Here is an 18,985-nt window from a genome sequence, read left to right on the forward strand (position 1 = left end):
GTATAAGGTGTTAGTGAGGCCACACCTGGAGTATTGTGTTCAGTTTTGGTCTCCTTACTTGAGAAAGGACGTACTGGCACTGGAGGATGTGCAGAGGAGATTCACTAGGTTAATCCCAGAGCTGAAGGGGTTGGATTATGAGGAGAGGTTGAGTAGACTGGGACTGTACTCGTTGGAATTTAGAAGGATGAGGGGGGATCTTATAGAAACATTTAAAATTATGAAGGGAATAGATAGGATAGATGCGGGCAGGTTGTTTCCACTGGCAGGTGAAAGCAGAACTGGGGGACATAGCCTCAAAATAAGGGGAAGTAGATTTAGGACTGAGTTTAGGAGGAACTTCTTCACCCAAAGGGTTGTGAGTCTATGGAATCCCTTGCCCAGTGAAGCAGTTGAGGATCCTTCATTACATGTTTTTAAGGTAAAGATAGATAGTTTTTTGAAGAATAAAGGGATTAAGGGTGATGGTGTTCGGGCCGGAAAGTGGAGCTGAGTCCACAAAAGATCAGCCATGATCTCATTGAATGGCGGAGCAGGCTCGAGGGGCCAGATGGCCTACTCCTGCTCCTAGTTCTTATGTTCTGATGTATTCTTACATCATTTGCCTGAGTTTAGCACAAAATAGTACCTGAAAAACAGTTGCAATGCACAGAAAAAGTGACTGCTAATCCTTAACTAGTCTGCAGAAGCATTATTTTAGTGGGCAAGTAGGAAATCTAGAGAGCAAACTCAGTTGAGTCTTTTCAAATGCAAATCAAATGGATTTCTTTCAGAATATAGAAATAGAATATTGGTAATTTGAGACTTGAGATAAGCTAAATGTAGCTTACTTGGGAAGAACAGGGGTCAGAGAAGAGCAAGCTACTAATAATAATAATCTTTATTGTCACAGGTAGGCTTACATTAACACTGCAGTGAAGTTACTGTGAAAATCCCTTAGTTGACACACTCCGGCGCCTGTTCAGGTACACTGAGGGAGAATTCAGAATGTCCAATTCACCTAACAAGCATGTCTTTCGGCACTTGTGAGAGGACACTGGAGCATCTGGAGGAAACCCACGCAGGCACGGGGGGAACGTGCAGACTCCGCACAGACAGTGTCCCAAACCGGGAATCGAACCTGGGACCCTGGCGCTGTGAAGCAACAGTGCTAACCACTGTGTTGCAGTGCTGCCCGACTCCAATAGTGCTTGCCATTGTTCAGCCAGATACAGTGATGGATGTTTAAGCCAGTTGTAAAAAATATGCTGAAGTCAGCACCCTTTGGAATGAAGTGAAGATGGGGGCTAAACAGATAGGCTGGGAGAGAATTACAGTCTAAGCAGGATAAAAACCCCAGTGATGGACACAAGGGAATGCTTGAACAGATCAATATCTACAGAGTAATGTGATGAATAAAGGGTGAAAGGCCATGTTGAAAAGTTTGAAAAACAGGCTATAAGTGACTTGAGAAAGAATATTTTCTAGGGAATTGTGTGAAGGAAAGGGGATGTGGATGATGAGGGGTATAAAATAAGTGGTTGGAAATGGCCTTGACTGCGATCAGTTTGATGGGAATAGAGAGGCCACATGAAATGGTAAGATCAAGGCACAGCCATGAATATGAACATAGAACATACAATGCAGAAGGAGGCCATTCAGCCCATCGAGTGCTCACCAACCCACTTAAGACCTCACTTCACCCTATCCCCCTAACCCAATAACCCCTCTTAACCTTGCATTAGAGGGTTTAGGTGAAAGGACGACAGGAGGATTATCGAAAGCATCATGGATGAAGAGTTCAAAGGCAAAATACTGAGGATGCTGGAACTCTGAAATATAAACAAAAAATGCTGGAAATACTAAGATCAGGCAGCATCTGTGGAGATACAGAGTTTTTAAGAAATAAATTTAGACTACCCAATTCATTTTTTTTCCAATTATGGGGCAATTTAGTGTGACCAATCCACCTAGCTTGCACATTTTTTTCGGGTTATGGGGGTGAAACCCAGGCAAACACGGGGAGAATGTGCAAACTCCACATGGACAGTGACCCAGAGCCGGGATCCAACCTGGGACCTCGGCACCGTGAGGCCGCAGTGCTAACCCCCTGCGCCACCATGCTGCACAGAGAAACAGAGTTAGGTTTCAGGTCAATGGCCTTTCATTACAGCTGAAAAAGTCAGAGACGTAACAGGTTTTACTCAAGTGGGGAAATGGGGGGAATGGAAGGAAAGAACAAAAAGAATATCTGTATTGAGTAGAAGGCAGGAGATTAAATGGTGAAATGGATGGCGGTGCAAGGCAAAAGGAGATGGGCACATATAAAAGATGGATCTATAGGAATTGTAAATGTGAATTGCATCTGTCCAAAAACATGGGGGTAGAGGTTAAGTCCTGAAATTGTTGAACTCGATGTTGAGTCTGGAAGGTGCGAAAGTCCCTCACTGAAAGCTGAGATACTCTTCCTAGATCTTTGAGTTGGATCTTCAGTATGAGGACTGATGGAGGAAGAGGGTATTCCCCTTAAAGTTGAGATAGTTAAAGGGTTAGCCAGAACTCATACTGGGATGTCCTGAGATCATAAAGGTGCTTTGTAAATGCAAGTATTTTCGTTTATTTGTTCCCTTAGTGTTGTGGCTGTCTTTAAAGACTGGACCTCTCATAAACTGCCTTACCTGAACCCTCAAAGTACATTATCCTTGGTGTAATGAGGACAGCCAGGAAATCCAGGCCAATGAGTGCACATGGAGGAATGTAAACTTCAAATGCCCTGCAGTTCCTGTCTTGCCCAGGAAAATTAATGTGCTGAGTTTCTGTTTATAACCAGAGCTAATTTTGATTTAAAGACTGGAGCATTGTTTTTTAAATGTAAGTTTCCATACTTTCCCATGTTGGAAAATCTATAGACTGGCGAGACTAGTTAGGCTATGATCTTGAGAAAAGAGGCAGATAAGACAGGCGGTCACCTTTGTGAAGAAGTAGGGAGCAGCCAGTATCAAGATGGGTTCAGAGTTGAAAGAAATTGCAAGTTTATAATGAAGAGGAAGAGAGGAGAAAGAATGGACTCTGCCATATAGGAAGAAATGCAAGAAAGGATAAGGACAGTAAATTAGGTTGGGCCACAGTGGAGAAGATTACGGAGGGGCAAGAAAACAAATGAAACAGGTGGAGAGCAGAGTGGGTAGATTCACATGGTTCCTTACCCCAAATGGAGTTTGGCATACAGGGTTGCTTGGAGTAGAAATCTACTAGATTTGGAATCCACTTCCGTGAACAATCAGCCCCCACATCCCCCTAAAACTTCAGGGCGAGGTCTCCAGTTTCCTGTAAGTAGAAGTTATTAGTCCACAGAATATCTCCAGGATCTGTTATTTCTTTAGTTTATATACAGGGTCTAATATAACAATGGAATTCTGTTTGTTGACAGGCCGACCTGCAACGTTTGTGCATTCGTTTCTATCCATTCCGGTGTTGCCTTCACATGTATGGAGATAATCTCTCAACCCACAGTGACTCTGACAACTTTAGGAAAGAGAACACCATTAGTCTACGTTTGAGTTCAGTGGAAAGCTGCCGATCCCTTGTCTCCAGGAAACAATCTATTGGCACCACTCCCCGATCAGTCCAAATCCATGGTAAGTAATGCAAAACAAAGCACTTCATCCTTGTGTTTTCAAATCAATTTGAAGTTTGATTTTGGGTGGTCAGGGGAGGTATGTTGTCAAGGGGATGGGGCGGGGTTGGGAATGCAATTCAGCCTGTACCCTGGGCTACTTCTTAGGTATTAGTGTGTCCCTAGCCCAATAAGAAAGAAGTATTGCTCTGGTTCTGAGAAATTAAAAGCGCAAATAGCAGACATCAGAGTAGGTTTGAGAAAAAGTGACTATAACATAATTAGGTTCAACAAAAGAATAGAAAAGGAAAATGGAGGTAAAGGCACCAAACAGGGGAAAAAAAAGTTGAAAATTAACTGGGCGAAAAAAGTTATCAAATAGGTAAACAAAGCATCTATGGAAAATCTTCAAAGAGAAGCTGGATGGAGTGGAAAATAATACGAGGGCATTAACAAAAACTTCTGTGAATTAATAGAGATGAAAGCTAAAGTGAAATTTAAAAGTGAGACATGTAAAATGTTTTAATTATAAATAATAAATAGGAGTACTCATGAGGAGTACAGAAAATGCAGTTGGAAGAGGATAAATGGGATTAGAATGATTAAAGTGGAGTTTAAGAAGAGATGAACAGATGGTATAAAGAGTTTGGGTTGCATACACAAATCTTTAATGTTGCAAGGATAAGCTGAGAAGACTGCTAAAAAACCATATGGCTTTATAGCGATACGGGCTGAATTCTCCCCCACGGGCCACAAGACTGCCACGGGTGAGACGCGGACAATGGAAGAGTCCATCGACCTCGGGCAGGATTCTCCGGTCGCCTGGCGGCCATGACCAGAGAATCCCGCCCTTGGGGACAGATTTTATGGGGGTGGGGGGTAAGCTATTCTTACCTTTGTTCCGGCAAGGGGGGGTTGGGGGGGGGGGGGGGGGGGGGGGGGGGGGGGGGTGGTCCGCTCAACTGATTCACGTTTTTACAAACCTGCTGTAATCCTCAATGTGAATATTCAGTGAAGGGGAAGAGTGCACTTAACTGAACTTCCCGCCTTTTATGCGGGTGAACCTCAATGTCTCACTGGCGAGGGATGGGGAAAATCAGGAAAAGTGATATCACCGACGAGAATCGTGATTTCCGATTTTGTGGCTTGTTCCACTCGAGCTGCCATACTCTCGGACGGCTAATGCGGACTGAAAAACACCCCCTTGGCGTGGGCCTCTCCCACTGTGGGTAAAATCCCAACAGTGACGGAAACAGGTCCTTATGCAGCCACCAATTGGTATAGCAAGTAATTACGAAGGCTAATTGTCGCTGTCCCTCAATACGAGAGGAATCGAACATAGAAGTAAGGATGTTATGTTTCAGTTAGACAGGGTATTGATGAGAGCAGATTTTGAATACCGTGTGCAGTTTTGGTCTCCTTATTTAAGGATGTAATTGCATTAGAGGCGGTTGAGAGGAAGTTTACTAGATTGATACCTGGAATGTGCGGGTTGTCTTAAGAGGAAAGTTTGGATAGACTGAGCTTGTTTTCACTGGAATTTAGAAGAGTGAGGAATGACTTGATTGAATGATATCAGATCCTGAAAGGTCTTGACAAGGTGGATGTGGAGTTGGTGTTTCCTGCTGTGGGTGAGTTCAGAACTAGGGAACATGGTATTAAAATTCGTGGTCGCCCTATTAGGACAAAGATGATGAGAATTTTGTTCTCTGAGAGGGTTGTACCACTTTTGAACTCTGCCTCAACAGGTGATGGGAGCGGGATCACGGGAAATGATAAGATAGAGGTAGATAGATTCTTGTTGGGCAAGGGAATCAAATGGTACCGGGGGTAGATGGGAATGTAGAATTCAAAACACAAACAGATCAGCCATGATCTTATTGAATGGCGGAGCAGGGTCGAGGGGCCGAATGACAAACTTCTGCTCCTATTTCAGATGTACTTAAGGGCCTGAATTGGTCCAAGGACAGGCAGACTTCCCGAAATCTCCCCTGTCACTGGTAAAAATGTGGCGGGGTAGAGGCAGATGATTAAGCACCAGGAATATTGTCCATGGCATGGTGCCTAATTTTATGATCCACCCACTACCTCCCAACACACCCGCAGGGGGGGGCATAAAATCCTGCCCACAGAATACAAATGCAAGGAATTTATGGAAACCTTTATAAATCACTCATTAGGCCTCAGCTGGAATACTGTACCAAATTCTGAGCATTACACTTTGGGGAGAATTAGTTACGTGGAAAGATTAGAGAGGCTGAGATTGTTCTCCTTAGAAAATAAAAGGTTAAGGGGAGGTCTGATAGGACAATGACGAGGATGGTGAGGTGGCGCTAGAACAGCAGGATCTGGAGGACGAGGCCGGGGAGGAACCAGAGGGCCAGCCGGAGGCTGCAAGACAGGCGGTAGCGGCAAGGGTCCAGCAAGCCCAGAGGGCCAGGGAAGCCCTCATACTCACCCGATTCACTTAGGACGTGGCCTGGTTCATCGCCAATACCTTACCCCCACCTCTGGCCCCCATTTCCCACACTCCCAGGGTCTGTGTCACATCACTCCAGGGTGCTGGGACTGTGTCGGCATTGTCAGCGGATCACTGTCTAGGGCGGGGGGGTTCAGTTATACAGGGCATTGGTTACCTGCAGAGAGCTGAGCGCCTGTCAATCTATGCCATAGTCGGGACCACTGCCTGTCTGCTGAGTGCTCGTTCACACCCATCACTTGCATGCGGTGTGCGGATGGGGGGAGAGGGAGATGTCTTAAGAGCCTGCCACATTATTGAATAATGAAGATAGAATAAAACTACTTAGTTGAATTTATTTAGATATTGATACAAGAAGTATATTGCCTGATTACAAAAATTACTTGGATTCTGTTCATAAAGACTTAAATCAGAATTTTTGAATTTTTTATATGTGTATCTTTAGAATTGTGTGGTGTAGATTAATTTGTTCTAAATCTAGGACAAAAGTTCAGCACAACATCGTGGGCCGAAGGGCCTGTTCTGTGCTGTATTTTTCTATGTTCTATGTTAGATGGGCCAAGGATTCGTAGGTTGGCCCGCTTTGTGGAAGAAAGTGGCAGAGGAGCTACTTGTTGTGGTCAAGGGATGTGCTCTCTACTCTCCCAATTGTGACCCCCCCCCCCACTCCACCTCACCCCCCCTCTTATCTCCCTACCTAACCACCTCCCCAGTGCCCTCAGTGACCCTCGATATGCTAGACCATCCTGGCTTTACCGCTTTGATTGTGTCTTCCTCGGAGCTCCCCTCCAAGGTGGTCTCCTGGAAGGCTGGAAAGGGGTCCACCCGGGATGGGCTGGTGCCGTTTGCTGGAGGACTTGCGGGGGAAAGGACATGCGATCAGTGGGAGGGATGGGCCAATCAGTAAGGCAATAACAACTCACATTTGACAGGTCCTCCGAATGGAGCCCATTGGTTCATCATCTCTGTAGCGTCCGCCAACCTCATTGTGGATGACCGCCCTGTCCTCAGCCACCCCAGTCACTTCCGGGCCCGCTCCTCAAAGGAGGTGAGGATCCTTAAGTCTAGCACCCTTCTGCCAGGCTGGGCCCTCTCCCTGCAATTGCGGGAGAGCTTTTCCTGAGGAGACACAGAGAGGGCATCGATAGCCACACGCTTGGTTCAGTGTTGGGAGGGGGGTGTAAAGGAAGGGTTGGGGCGTGTTGAAGGGAGAGGAGGGTGAAGGGGGGGTTGGGAGCTGGTGAGTTGGGGCGGGTGGATGCTCACGTGGGGCTGGAAAGGTTTTGGGAGAGCGGGGAAGGGGGTAAGTTGGTGTCTACTCACTCGTGCTGACCTTTGTAGGTCGTTGACCTTTTTCGGCACTGGAGGCCAGTCCTCCTCGAGTTTACAGCTGGTGCCATTTCATTGCAGGCAGCACTGGCTGCCCTGTGGCTCACCCTCTGGGATCCTCTAGGGAATAGAACATCTCTCCTGGCATCCACTACATCTAAGAGCCTGGCCAGGCCCGCATCGCCAATGCTTGGGGCTGGTCTCCTGGGCGCCACTGTTGCGAGCTGAGTGAGGTTGGCTGATCGAGTGCTGCTTAAGTGCTGCTCGACCTTGTTAGGGGGGGTGCTGCCTCGCACAGTGGTCGCAAATCAGCTGGTGAGCCTTCATTTGCAACGAGAAGCCCTCAGGGCCTAGTTAAGTGGACCAATGAACGCTGAATAGCATTGCTGGCCTCGCTGAGCCGAGAGCCGGGATTGTTGAGGCAGTTCCCGCTCGCTGCCGCACTGAGAAACCTTTCCGGAGAATCGCATTCTAAGTGTTGAAGCCGGGAATGAATTGTGTGATGTTCGAGTTCCCGTTGGGGCGCTATTTGTGGAGCAATTCAGGGCATGCTAAAGGGCCAACACTCTGCCCACGTGAATATAGAGTAATTCTCATTCCCCCTGGCGTCAAATTCACTGGGGCCGGATTGGTACTGGCGAACTTGACAAGCTGGAGCTGCTTCTTAGCACTGCGCTCCCCACGCACTCTCATTCCAGCCAAGAAGATGGCACAAAGGAGAACTGTCCCGAGATTTGCAGAGTCTGAGCTTGATCAACTGTTGGTAATGGTGGAGGAGAGAAGGGACACCCTCTTGTCAAGGGTGGGCAGGAGGCTCCAGCCTGCTATCTTCAACTGGGTCTGGCCGGAGGTGGCCGAGGTGATCAGTGCTGCCAGCCTCACCAAGTGGTCTGGCACGCAGTGCAGGAAGAAGATGAATGACCTCCTGCCCTCCTGGCATCACTCCTGTCCCTCACCCTTGCATCAGCCCCCCCCCCCCCACTCCCATAGAGGCTAATCAAAATCCACCTGTCTGCATCTCCCTCACATCCTGCCCTGCACCAAACCCCAACACCTGTGTTTTCCTCTGGTCAGGTGCTTTGCATACACATGCCACAGACCCCCCCCCGTGTAACTCACCTCCATACGTCTCACAATATCCTTTATGTGTCCCCTAGGATACGTCAACCCATATCAGAAAAGAGCAGGAGAAGACCAGAGGGGGTGTCTCAAACCTCAAGGCTCTAACCGTCATGGATCAGAGGGCGATGGAGTTAGCCAGGGAGGTGCAGGAGAGGTGGTAGGGAACGGGGCTGCAGGGCCGGCTCAAGGCACCGGCAACTCGGGCAGTCGCCCGGGGCGCCATGTGCGAGGAGGCGCCAGAGACTCGGGTCCCGCGCATGCGCAGTTGGGCCGGTGCCAACCAGCGCATGCGCGGTGGCCGCCCTCCCCTAGGGCGCCCCCCCCCCCCGGTCCGCCCCCCCCCCCCCCCCCGCCCACCCCCCTCGGTCCCCCCCGCCCCCCCCTCGGGTCCGCTGCCCCCCCCCGCCCCCCCCTCGGGTCCGCCCCCCTCGGCCCCGCCCCCCCCGCCCCCGCCCTCGGCCCCGCCCCCCACTCGGCCCCCCCCCCTCGGCCCCCCCCCCCCCCCCCCCCAAGGGCGCCGAAGTTCATCTTGCCCGGGGCGCCAGCAACCCTAGGGCCGGCGCTGCGGAGCTGTGATGAACGGTATTAATAACTGCTGTAAACGGTACCTGACCTTTAATACCTTGCCCCTTTAAGATGCTTGGAACCCTGGGGGACTCCGCCTCTGGCTACGCCCCCAGGAAACGGTATATAGGATAAGGCTCCATGTGGTGAGCACACTTCTCTTGGATGCTGTTCAGTTCTCTGTAGATTAAAGCCTTTTGATTACCGACCTCGCTCTCGCGTTGTAATTGAGGGTGCCTCAGGGGCCTAAAGTGTGAGGCCGCCTTGTAGGACAGCTTACCCAGCGAGTAATCCATGCATGTGTCCTTTGTTTAGGGTGAGCTCCTCTATTCCCCAGCTTCCCCTGCTGTGGGGTTGCCCTTCTGCTGAGTGCACAGAGGAGTGGGTCAGCTGGGGTCTGAGGTGTCCCCCTCGGGATCAGGGTAGCCGGGGTGGGCTCCCAAATGACCAGAGGCTCTGTGAACATTTACAGGACATGGTGAGCAGTTAGCAGAGTGAGCAGCCAGGGGCCTGTAACTTGTACCAAATGGTTGTGTTTAAAACAAATACTGCAGCAATGGCAGCCTGAGCCAGGCCACCCCGTTCACGGAGCTGTCCCAAAGTCGCTCCCCGCTACTCCCCCCCCCCAGCCCTGACAGCCACCCCCAGCAAGTACTGCAATTTTTCACATGCTCTAAAACTTTGCTTACCTTCTCTCTCCCCCTCAGCCTGATTATCTCCCTGATCACGGTTTGCGTTTACAGCGTCACGAGACGGAGAATTTCGCCCAGCATTTCTGTTCCAGTTCTTTGAAGAAACTATCCAACTGATCCCACTCTCTTCTTCCTCATAGCCCAGAAAACTTTCCCCTTCTAGTTTTTATCTAATTTAGTTTGAAAACTAAATCTGCTTTCACAGCTCTTTCAGGCAGTTCATTCCAGTTGATAACAACTTGCTAAGTAAAAATGTTTTAGCATCCAGTTCTTTGACTGTAAAACTGTGACTCTGATTAACGACTCTTCTGACACCAGAAACAATTTACCTTATTTTCTCTTGTAAAACTCTTCAAAGTTTTAATTATCATTATCAAATGTCCCTTAATCTGCTCTGCACTGTGACTCTTGAACAACTCTAGTTTTTCTGAAATGTAAGTAAAATATTGCGGATGCTGGAATTATGATCTCAGAAGACCAAATGCTGGAATTGCTCAGCAGCTACGGCAAATACTGAAAGAAATAGAGGGCGGAGGTCACGACCCCGTAGCAGCATGAGCGGGACTGGAAAATGGGCGGGACTGGAAAATGGGCAGGACTGGAAAATGGGCGGGACTGGAAAATGGGCGGGACTGGAAAATGCAGCGTGCCATTCAAAGGTCCATTGATGTCAGCAGGACTGGAATATCCCGCTAGCGGGAAAGGCCATAAAATTCCACCCAGAGTTAACGCTTTGAGTCCAATATGACTGTTCTTCAGAACTCAGCGTTCTGAAGAGGTCATACTTGTCCCAAAGCGTTAATCTATTTCTCTTGATGCTGCTGGACCTACTGACTATTTCCAGCACTTTCAGCATGGATCCCAGTTTCTATAGTTGCCTCAAAATAAATATAGTCATCATCTCTGGTACCATTCTTGCAAATCTCCCCTGCACACAGTCCATAACTTTGACATCCTGGTACCGAGAACTGTCTAGAATAGTCCATCTAAGGACTAAACATTGTTTAATGAAGGTGTGGTGATCTACCACTGTATATATATGTGTGTGCTTGCATTAGGGGATGTACGACAGTACCTGTATTACAGTTTTCCAGTAAGCCCCTGCCGGCTAGCTCCGCCCACAGGGAGCAGTATAAATATTCATAAGTTTCCCTGAGATGCCATTCTACAGCTGCAGCTGAAGGGATAGCATCTCACTGTAATAAAGCCTCTCTTGTACCGATTCGAGTCTTTCTGTGCAATTGTTAGCGCCACAATTTGTTACAGTGAGATTTTCCAACATCATGGACATCAGAATTAAGCCCGATCGCCTGCAGCTGGATCTGCAGTTGCCGAACGCCAGGAAAGATTTTAACCACTGGCTGGCTGTTTTCGAGGCCTACTTCACCTCAGCGGATCCTACACCATCGGAGGCTCAGAAGGTACAACTCCTATACTCAAGGTTGAGCTCCAGCGTGTTCCCGCTGATTCAGGATGCGCCTAACTACGCCCGGGCCATGGAACTTCTCAAGGAGAACTACGCCCAGATGACGAACACTCTGTTTGCAAGACATGTACTCTCCACTCGCGTTCAGCAACCGGGTGAGTCGATTGAGGACTTCTGGTGGGCCCTTGTCCCTCTAGTACGGGACTACGACTGCCAGGCCATCTCGGCCATGGAACATTCAAATCTCCTCATGCGGGATGCCTTTGTGACGGGTATTGCATCGGACCCCATCCGGCAACGACTGCTGGAAGGGGCCGCTCACGACCTGCGGCAACAAAGACTTTAGCTCTCTCAATGACGGCCGCTTCCCGTAATGTGCAATTCTACCCCGCCCACCCATCCTACCGCGCGGCCCACCCATCCTACGCCTCGTGGACCCTGCAACTGACCCCCCCCCCGATTGCGGCCGCTCCCGCGCAGTATGTCTGCGCTGCTTGCCGCACCGCGCACCCTGGGGGTCCTCGCTGGTACTTCTGCGGTCAGCAGAAACACCCCCGCCAGGGCTGCCCAGCCCGCACCGCGACCTGCAAACCCTGTGGCAAGAAAGGTGTGTCAGGCGGTGTGTCAGGCCCGCACTGTTGCCGCTATCGCGCCCGAACTCTCCCCCTCGCCTCAGCCGATCGCGCAATTGGCCCTGCTGTCCGCTGCTCCCGGGGCCACGTGCGATCAGTGGGCGCCGCCATCTTCCTTCCCCAACTCCACGTGCGATCAGTGGGCTCCGCCATCTTTCGCCGCCCCCGCCACGTGCGCACCATGGGCGCCGCCAACTTCATCCTCCGACTCGATGTGCGTTCCATGGTCGCAGCCATCTTGCCCCGCCACCGCAACGTGCACTGCATGGGCGCCATCATCTTCTTCCCCGCAGGTACTCCAGACGCCGCCATTTTGTCCTCCCCTCGGAACTGTACCACGGGACCCGGGTCGCTGCCGCTACTCATCAGACTCGTCCGGCTCTTCGGTCGATCGCCCGCTACTCGCCTCCATGACGCTCGACCAATCCCGTCCTCGCAACCTGGCCACCGCTTCTACAACGGTGCTTGTCAACGGCCACGCGACCTCATCGACTCCGGGAGCACAGACAGCTTCATCCACCCGGACACGGTAAGGCGCTGCTCCCTCACGGTCCATCCCGCCAACCAGCGGATCTCCCTGGCCTCCGGATCCCACTCTGTCCCGATCCGGGGCTTCTGTCTGGTCAAACTCACCGTACTGGGTGTTGAATTCAACCGTTTCCATCTGTACGTTCTCCCCAACCTCTGTGCGACACTTTTACTGGGTCTGGACTTCCAATATACCCTCCAGAGACTCATCCTCAAATTCGGGGGACCCCTACCTCCCCTCACCGTTTGCGGCCTCACGACCCTCAAGGTTGACCCTCCCTCCCTCTTTGCCAATCTGACTGCAGATTGCAAGCCCGTCGCCACCAGGAGCAGACGGTACAGCACCCAGGACAAGACCTTCATCAGGTCCGAAGTCCAGCGGCTGCTTCGGGAGGGTATTATCGAGGCCAGCAACAGTCCCTGGAGAGCCCAAGTGGTGGTGGTTAAAACTGGGGAGAAACACAGGATGGTTGTGGACTACAGCCAGACCATCAACCGGTACACGCAGCTCGACGCGTACCCCCTCTCTCGCATATCTGATATGGTCAATCAGATTGCACAGTACCGGGTCTTCTCAACAATTGACCTCAAATCCGCCTACCACCAGCTTCCCATCTGTAAATCGGACCGTCCCTACACTGCCTTCGAGGCGGACGGTCGACTATATCAATTTCTTAGGGTTCCCTTCGGCGTCACTAACGGGGTCTCGGTATTTCAAAGAGAAATTGACCGAATGGTTGACCGGTACGGACTGCGGGCCACGTTTCCGTACCTGGACAACGTCACCATCTGCGGCCATGACCAGCAGGACCATGATGCCAACCATGCAAAATTCTCCACACTGCATCTCTCCTCAACCTCACTTATAACAAGGAGAAGTGCATGTTCAGCACAGACTGCTTAGCCATCCTCGGCTACGTAATCCAAAACGGGCTACTGGGGCCCGATCCCGACCCCATGCGCCCCTTCATGGAGCTTCCCCTCCCCCACTGCCCCAAGGCTCTCAAACGATGCCTGGGGTTATTTTCTTACTACGCCCAGTGGGTCCCACAATACGCGGACAGGGCGCGCCCACTGATCCAATCCGCACAATTTCCCCTCACGGCCAAGGCACAACAGGCCTTCGCTCGTATTCGCTCAGACATAGCCAAGGCCGGGATGCACACAGTAAACGAGACACTGCCCTTCCAAGTAGAGAGCGACGCTTCAGATGTCGCCCTTGCCGCCACTCTAAACCAGGCAGGCAGACCCGTGGTATTCTTTTCCCGCACCCTCCATGCCTCCGAAATCCGACATTCCTCTGTTGAAAAGGAGGCCCAGGCAATCGTTGAAGCGGTGCGGCACTGGAGGCATTACCTGGCCGGCAGGAGATTCACTTTCCTCACTGACCAACGGTCGGTAGACTTCATGTTCAACAACACGCAGCGGGGTAAGATCAAAAACGACAGAATCGAGCTCTCCACCTATAATTACGAGATCTTGTATCTCCCCGGCAAGCTCAACGAGCCCCCAGACGCCCTCTCCCGAGGCACAAGTGAACCAGCTCCGTGCCTTGCCTTGCACAAGAGCCTTTGCCATCCGGGGTCACTCGGTTGTACCATCTGGTCAAAGCGCACAATCTGCCCTACTCCGTCGAGAAAGACAGTCACCAGAGACTGCCAGGTCTGTGCGGAGTACAAGCCGCACTTCTACCGGCCAGACCGCGCGCGCCTGGTGAAAGCATCCGCCCCTTTGAACGCCTCAGCGTGGATTTCAAAGGGCCCCTCCCCTCCACCGATCGCAACACCTACATCCTTAGTGTGGTCGATGAATTCTCTAGGTTCCCCTTCGCCATCCCATGCCCGGATATGACGTCTGCCACCGTCATCAAGGCCCTTGATTCCAAATTCGCTCTTTCCGGTTTCCCCGACTATATCCACATTGACAGGGCATCCTCGTTCATGAGCGATGAGCTGCCTCAGTTCCTGCTCAGCAGGGGTATCGCCTCCAGCAGGACGACCAGCTACAACCCCCGGGGAAACGGGCAGGTAGAGAGGGAGAACAGGACAGTATGGAGAGCCGTCCAGCTGGCCCTACAGTCCAGGAACCTCCCAGCCGCTCGCTGGCAGCAGGTCCTCCCTGACGCGCTCCATTCCATTCGGTCACTGCTGTGCACCGCAACTAACAACACACCCCATGAACGTGTTTTTGCCTTCCCTAGGAAGTCTACATCCGGGGTGTCGCTCCCGAATTGGCTCGCTGCTCCAGGGCCAGTCCTTCTTCGTAGGCATGTCAGGCTCCACAAGGCAGACCCTCTGGTGGACAAGGTACGCCTGCTCCACGCGAACCCCCAATATGCCTATGTGGAGTTCCCCAACGGCCGCCAGGATACAGTCTCGCTCAGGGACCTGGCTCCCTCGGGTGCTGTTCCGATGCCCACACTCCTCCCTACCCACGCATCACCCTCCTTTTCCCCGGCACCCCCGACTTCAGCCCCACCATGTCCATCCCTCGTTCCCCTGCCCACACTAGAGGACATGGAAGATTTTGTCTCGCTCCTGGAGTCATCCAGCCACTGGCCAGCAACAACACCGCCAGCACCTACGCCGTCGACGCCGACACCGCCTGTCCAGACGTCGCGACCACTGCTGCGTCGCTCACAACAGAACGTCCGACTGCCGGTCCGACTCAACCTGTGACAGGCACCGGGTTGCCCGATGAACACTTAGTTCCTTTTTTTCCCCCCTCTGTAAATAGATCACGTTTATGTATTATAGTTTCACGTCAACCCTGCCGGACTCATTTTTTACAGTGGGTGAATGTGGTGATCTACCACTGTATATATATGTGTGTGCTTGCATTAGGGGATGTATGACAGTACCTGTATTACAGGTTTTCCAGTAAGCCCCCGCCGGCTAGCTCTGCCCACATGGAGCAGTATAAATATTCATAAGTTTCCCTGAGATGCCATTCTACAGCTGCAGCCGAAGGAATAGCATCTCACTGTAATAAAGCCTCTCTTGTACCGATACTTTGTAGAACATAGAACACTACAGCGCAGTACGGGCCCTTCGGCCCTCGATGTTGCGCCGACCTGTGAAACCATCTGAAGCCTATCTGACCTACACTATTCCATTTTCATCCATATGTCTATCCAGTGACCACTTAAATGCCCTTAAAGTTGGCAATTGTGTGCAATTGTTAGCACCACAGAAGGTTAAACCTAACTTCCCTACTATTATACTCTATGGCTTGAACTTTCACCTGGATGTGAGGTCTGTGAAGGCTGGGGAAGGCGTTTGCTGTTCTGAGAAATAAAAGAACAGATATTCTAAATATCCCATCAAACTTCACTGCAGGCATCCTTTAAGCGAGGTTCCTTCCAGCAGGCAGCCTAATTCACTTGTTGGAGGCCTTTGGGGCTGACGTCTGCTTCACAGGGCCACAGCAGGTAGAGTGAGAGAGAGAGCATTGCGGGTGCGTCCAGATTGCGGTGGTGGTTTCCATGATTTTGGGGCAGGACGGAAGGGGGCTGTCTGCCTTATGGGCGCAGCTAGTGGTCAGATGCTGAACCATAGAACCCTGATTGCAGGTGGTGAGGTGGTGGTCCAGTAGTGCTTGGCGGAAGCAGTTGGTTGTCTTGTTGCTTGCAGTTGGTTAGGGCGAGCAACTGGTGGTAGTGGGGTGTTCAATAATGGTCAGGGGGCACAGTTGTTGGGTCAAGCAGGATTCAGCCATGTGGGGCTTAGCAGTTGATAGTTGGGGAGAGCAGCTGATGGTCCCTTAGTGTATGAAGTGGAGCGGGTCAATGGTGGTGAGGTGAGGGGGACTGTGCTTATTGAGTAAATTTTTGGGCCTGGAGGGAGCATTCCTGCTCCTCCTGACTGACAAGCAGTGCTATAAAAGTATAGATAAAAGATTAATGCAAGAGATTTAGAACAGTTAGCAGAAAGTTGTGAGGCTTTGTAATGACCTATCAGTGATTCAACTTTTGAGTATAGATTGGATGGGTACTTGAAGCATAATGGGATATAGTCACACAAAGGACAGGATTAGGGCTATTACTCATATGGGGAATGAGCACCAAGACAAACTGGTTGGGACAAATGGTCTTGTATCTATGTTGAAATTTCGATGCAATTTGATGTACATCAGTTTCCTTGTAATTATTTGTATTTAGAAGTACCTTCAAGTCTATCTCTGCTCACTGTTTAAATAAAAGTATATCAATAATTCGCATTGGATAAAAAACAAAATTAATGGTTACTGCACTCTATCTCAAATGATACCCTGTGCAAATATTAAGGTTATGTTCAATAGGGCAAATGATCATCAAGTTGCAAATGAATTACTTAAATTCCTTCTAGAACTCAAACTCATAAACCATTAAGGACACTGTCGTCCATATTGCTTTCAGTTTACCCGGCTATGATTTTCAAAATAAAACCTCAGTATTCCACGGAATAAATCATGGTACCAAGATGATAATCGTGTTGAATTTTAGCTATTCAAGAACCCACAGCCAAAGCTCAGCACCAGCATATACAGGACAAATTGCAAGATATATTTTTCAACGCAACTGTAGCAACCATTATTTTCCTCACTTAATTTAGCTCTCAGCGATAAAATAAGCTGCCTGTTTTGGATTTGCGCACTAACAACTGACTGCACTTTAACACATAGAATTTTTAACTAGTGAATGTGATGATAGGATAGAGGAACAAGTGTAAGTTTCACCTTCTGAAAAGTAAGAATGGTCCACTTTGCTTCAACTGCAGCAATCTACATTCCCTTTATACTAGAAAAATGATCTTGCTCTGTGATTGATATCAGGCCTGCTATTATTCCAAGATTTATCGCTCTGCTTTTTGTGGAAGGCGAAGAAACAGTTGCTTTTGATTATCCTTTACCTCAGGATGATAGTCGTTTAAAAACACTATCCTTTCACCTCTTGAAACAACTTATATGAATTTATTTGAAGTAAATGGGTTAGAAGTCCAATCATTCAGTCTGTTGCAGATTCCAACCTTAAACTCCTTAGATAAAGAACATTGTGAGAGCTAACCATTGTTTTGCTTTTGTGCTATAACTCAATAAGTGCAGAACGGATCCACTGATCAAAAATATTGGATCACGAATAAATAATCTACCACTAATTTAGTCAGCTGTATTCAAAACATAATGGATTTGACACAATTCAAGAACTTACAATCATAATTTGAATTCATGTCAGTGTAATTAGTCAAGAGAAGCATTAATAAGAGCCAAACAATGTCCTCAACAAGCAAAGGCATCCTGCTGAATAGAAATGAGATGTTTTAGAATAAAATAATATTTGTGGTGCCAAGATAAATCCTTGCAGCTGTAAGTAAGTTGTGTTATTTATAGCACCATTTAATTGGTGGTGTTCTTTATGTGACAGCTGGTTTATGTTTACATAAATTGTGCTAATTAGTCAAGCAATATTTGCCACAAAAATGTAAATTAGTTGCACTCGGAAATAAACTTATGTCTGCTACTTTTTTTCCTTCCCTTTTTCAGTTTTAACCGAGGACCTGTGGTTACTATGAGTTGTACTGTTTCAGGATGTGTGGGCTTGCAATGTACTGGTAACAAGGTCTGAAACACTGTAGCTTTGCCTTCAAAATATTTGACAAACACTTTTTGCTATTTCCCAATTCATTTTCCTCCCCTCTTTAATATTTTCACTGATTTTCATGTTGGGGCTTTTGTTTTTTTAATTGGTTATTCGTTGATGGCAGGCCTCATTGTAGGCATGAGTGGAGCTTATTTACACAGCGAGAGACTATTCTGTGCCAGTTGGCAAGAGCCAAAGCTCAGAAATGTCAGAATGTGAGTCGAGCTACCACTAGAGTTTAACTAATTAAAAACGAAACAGCCTATCAGCACAGACAATTGACATGTTCCTTAATATCTGACAATCATATTGACCAAGATTGAAAGGGTCCAAGGAACCAAGTTGCAATACTTCTGATCCTATTTTCATATGAACTCATCCAAAACTCTGATGCCGATTTCCTCATTCACACTAACCCCATTCTCCCATTATCTCTATTCTTGCTGACCTACATTGATCTCTGGTCTCGCAATGGCCGGAATTATCCGGTCATTGCGATTCGCTTTTCCCGCCGGCACCATACCCCCACCAGTGGGTTTCCGGCGGCGTGGGTTAACTACAATGGAAATTCCCAGCAAACAGCAGGCCGCCGAAAAACCCGTGGCTGGCGGACTGGAGAATCCCGCCCAATGTCTCAGTTTTAAAGCTCTCTTCATTATATTTAAATCCTTCCATGGCCTCACCGCTCTCCTTTTCCATAATCTCCTCCTGCAATACAAATCGCCCAAACGTCTGCGTTCCTCAAATTCTAACCTCTTGTACGGCTACCATTTCTTTCGTCCTAACATTAACATTCAGGTGGTCAGGCCTCAAGCTTAGAAATTCAATTCCTAAACCTCGCCACTTATACCTCACCTTTCAGATCCCCAGACTTAATGACCTGAATTGCTCCTGGGTCGGGTAGTGGGAGTTGGGAAGTTTCCCGGCTTACTGACGCAAATGGTTCTCTGGTACGTTGTCCCAGTTGTTTGCTCGCATTTTAGGCCCTGGAGCCCTCACCC

General features: G+C 49.3%; 1 protein-coding gene across 1 annotated transcript in view; it reads left to right on the forward strand.

The window, feature by feature from the left end:
• The window catches only part of LOC119965306 (neuropeptide Y receptor type 5-like), a 113,520-nt gene that overhangs the window by 90,419 nt on the left and 4,116 nt on the right, over positions 1-18,985 (forward strand). Inside the window, exons 8-9 of the mRNA XM_038795861.1 lie at positions 3,410-3,617; positions 17,888-17,963. Coding sequence (XP_038651789.1) covers positions 3,410-3,617; positions 17,888-17,916 — 237 coding nt within the window. The 3' untranslated portion in view covers positions 17,917-17,963. The remainder of the gene's footprint in view (positions 1-3,409; positions 3,618-17,887; positions 17,964-18,985) is intronic.

Source organism: Scyliorhinus canicula, chromosome 4 (assembly GCF_902713615.1).
Source record: "Scyliorhinus canicula chromosome 4, sScyCan1.1, whole genome shotgun sequence".
In the NCBI taxonomy this organism is placed as follows: Eukaryota; Metazoa; Chordata; class Chondrichthyes; order Carcharhiniformes; family Scyliorhinidae; genus Scyliorhinus; species Scyliorhinus canicula.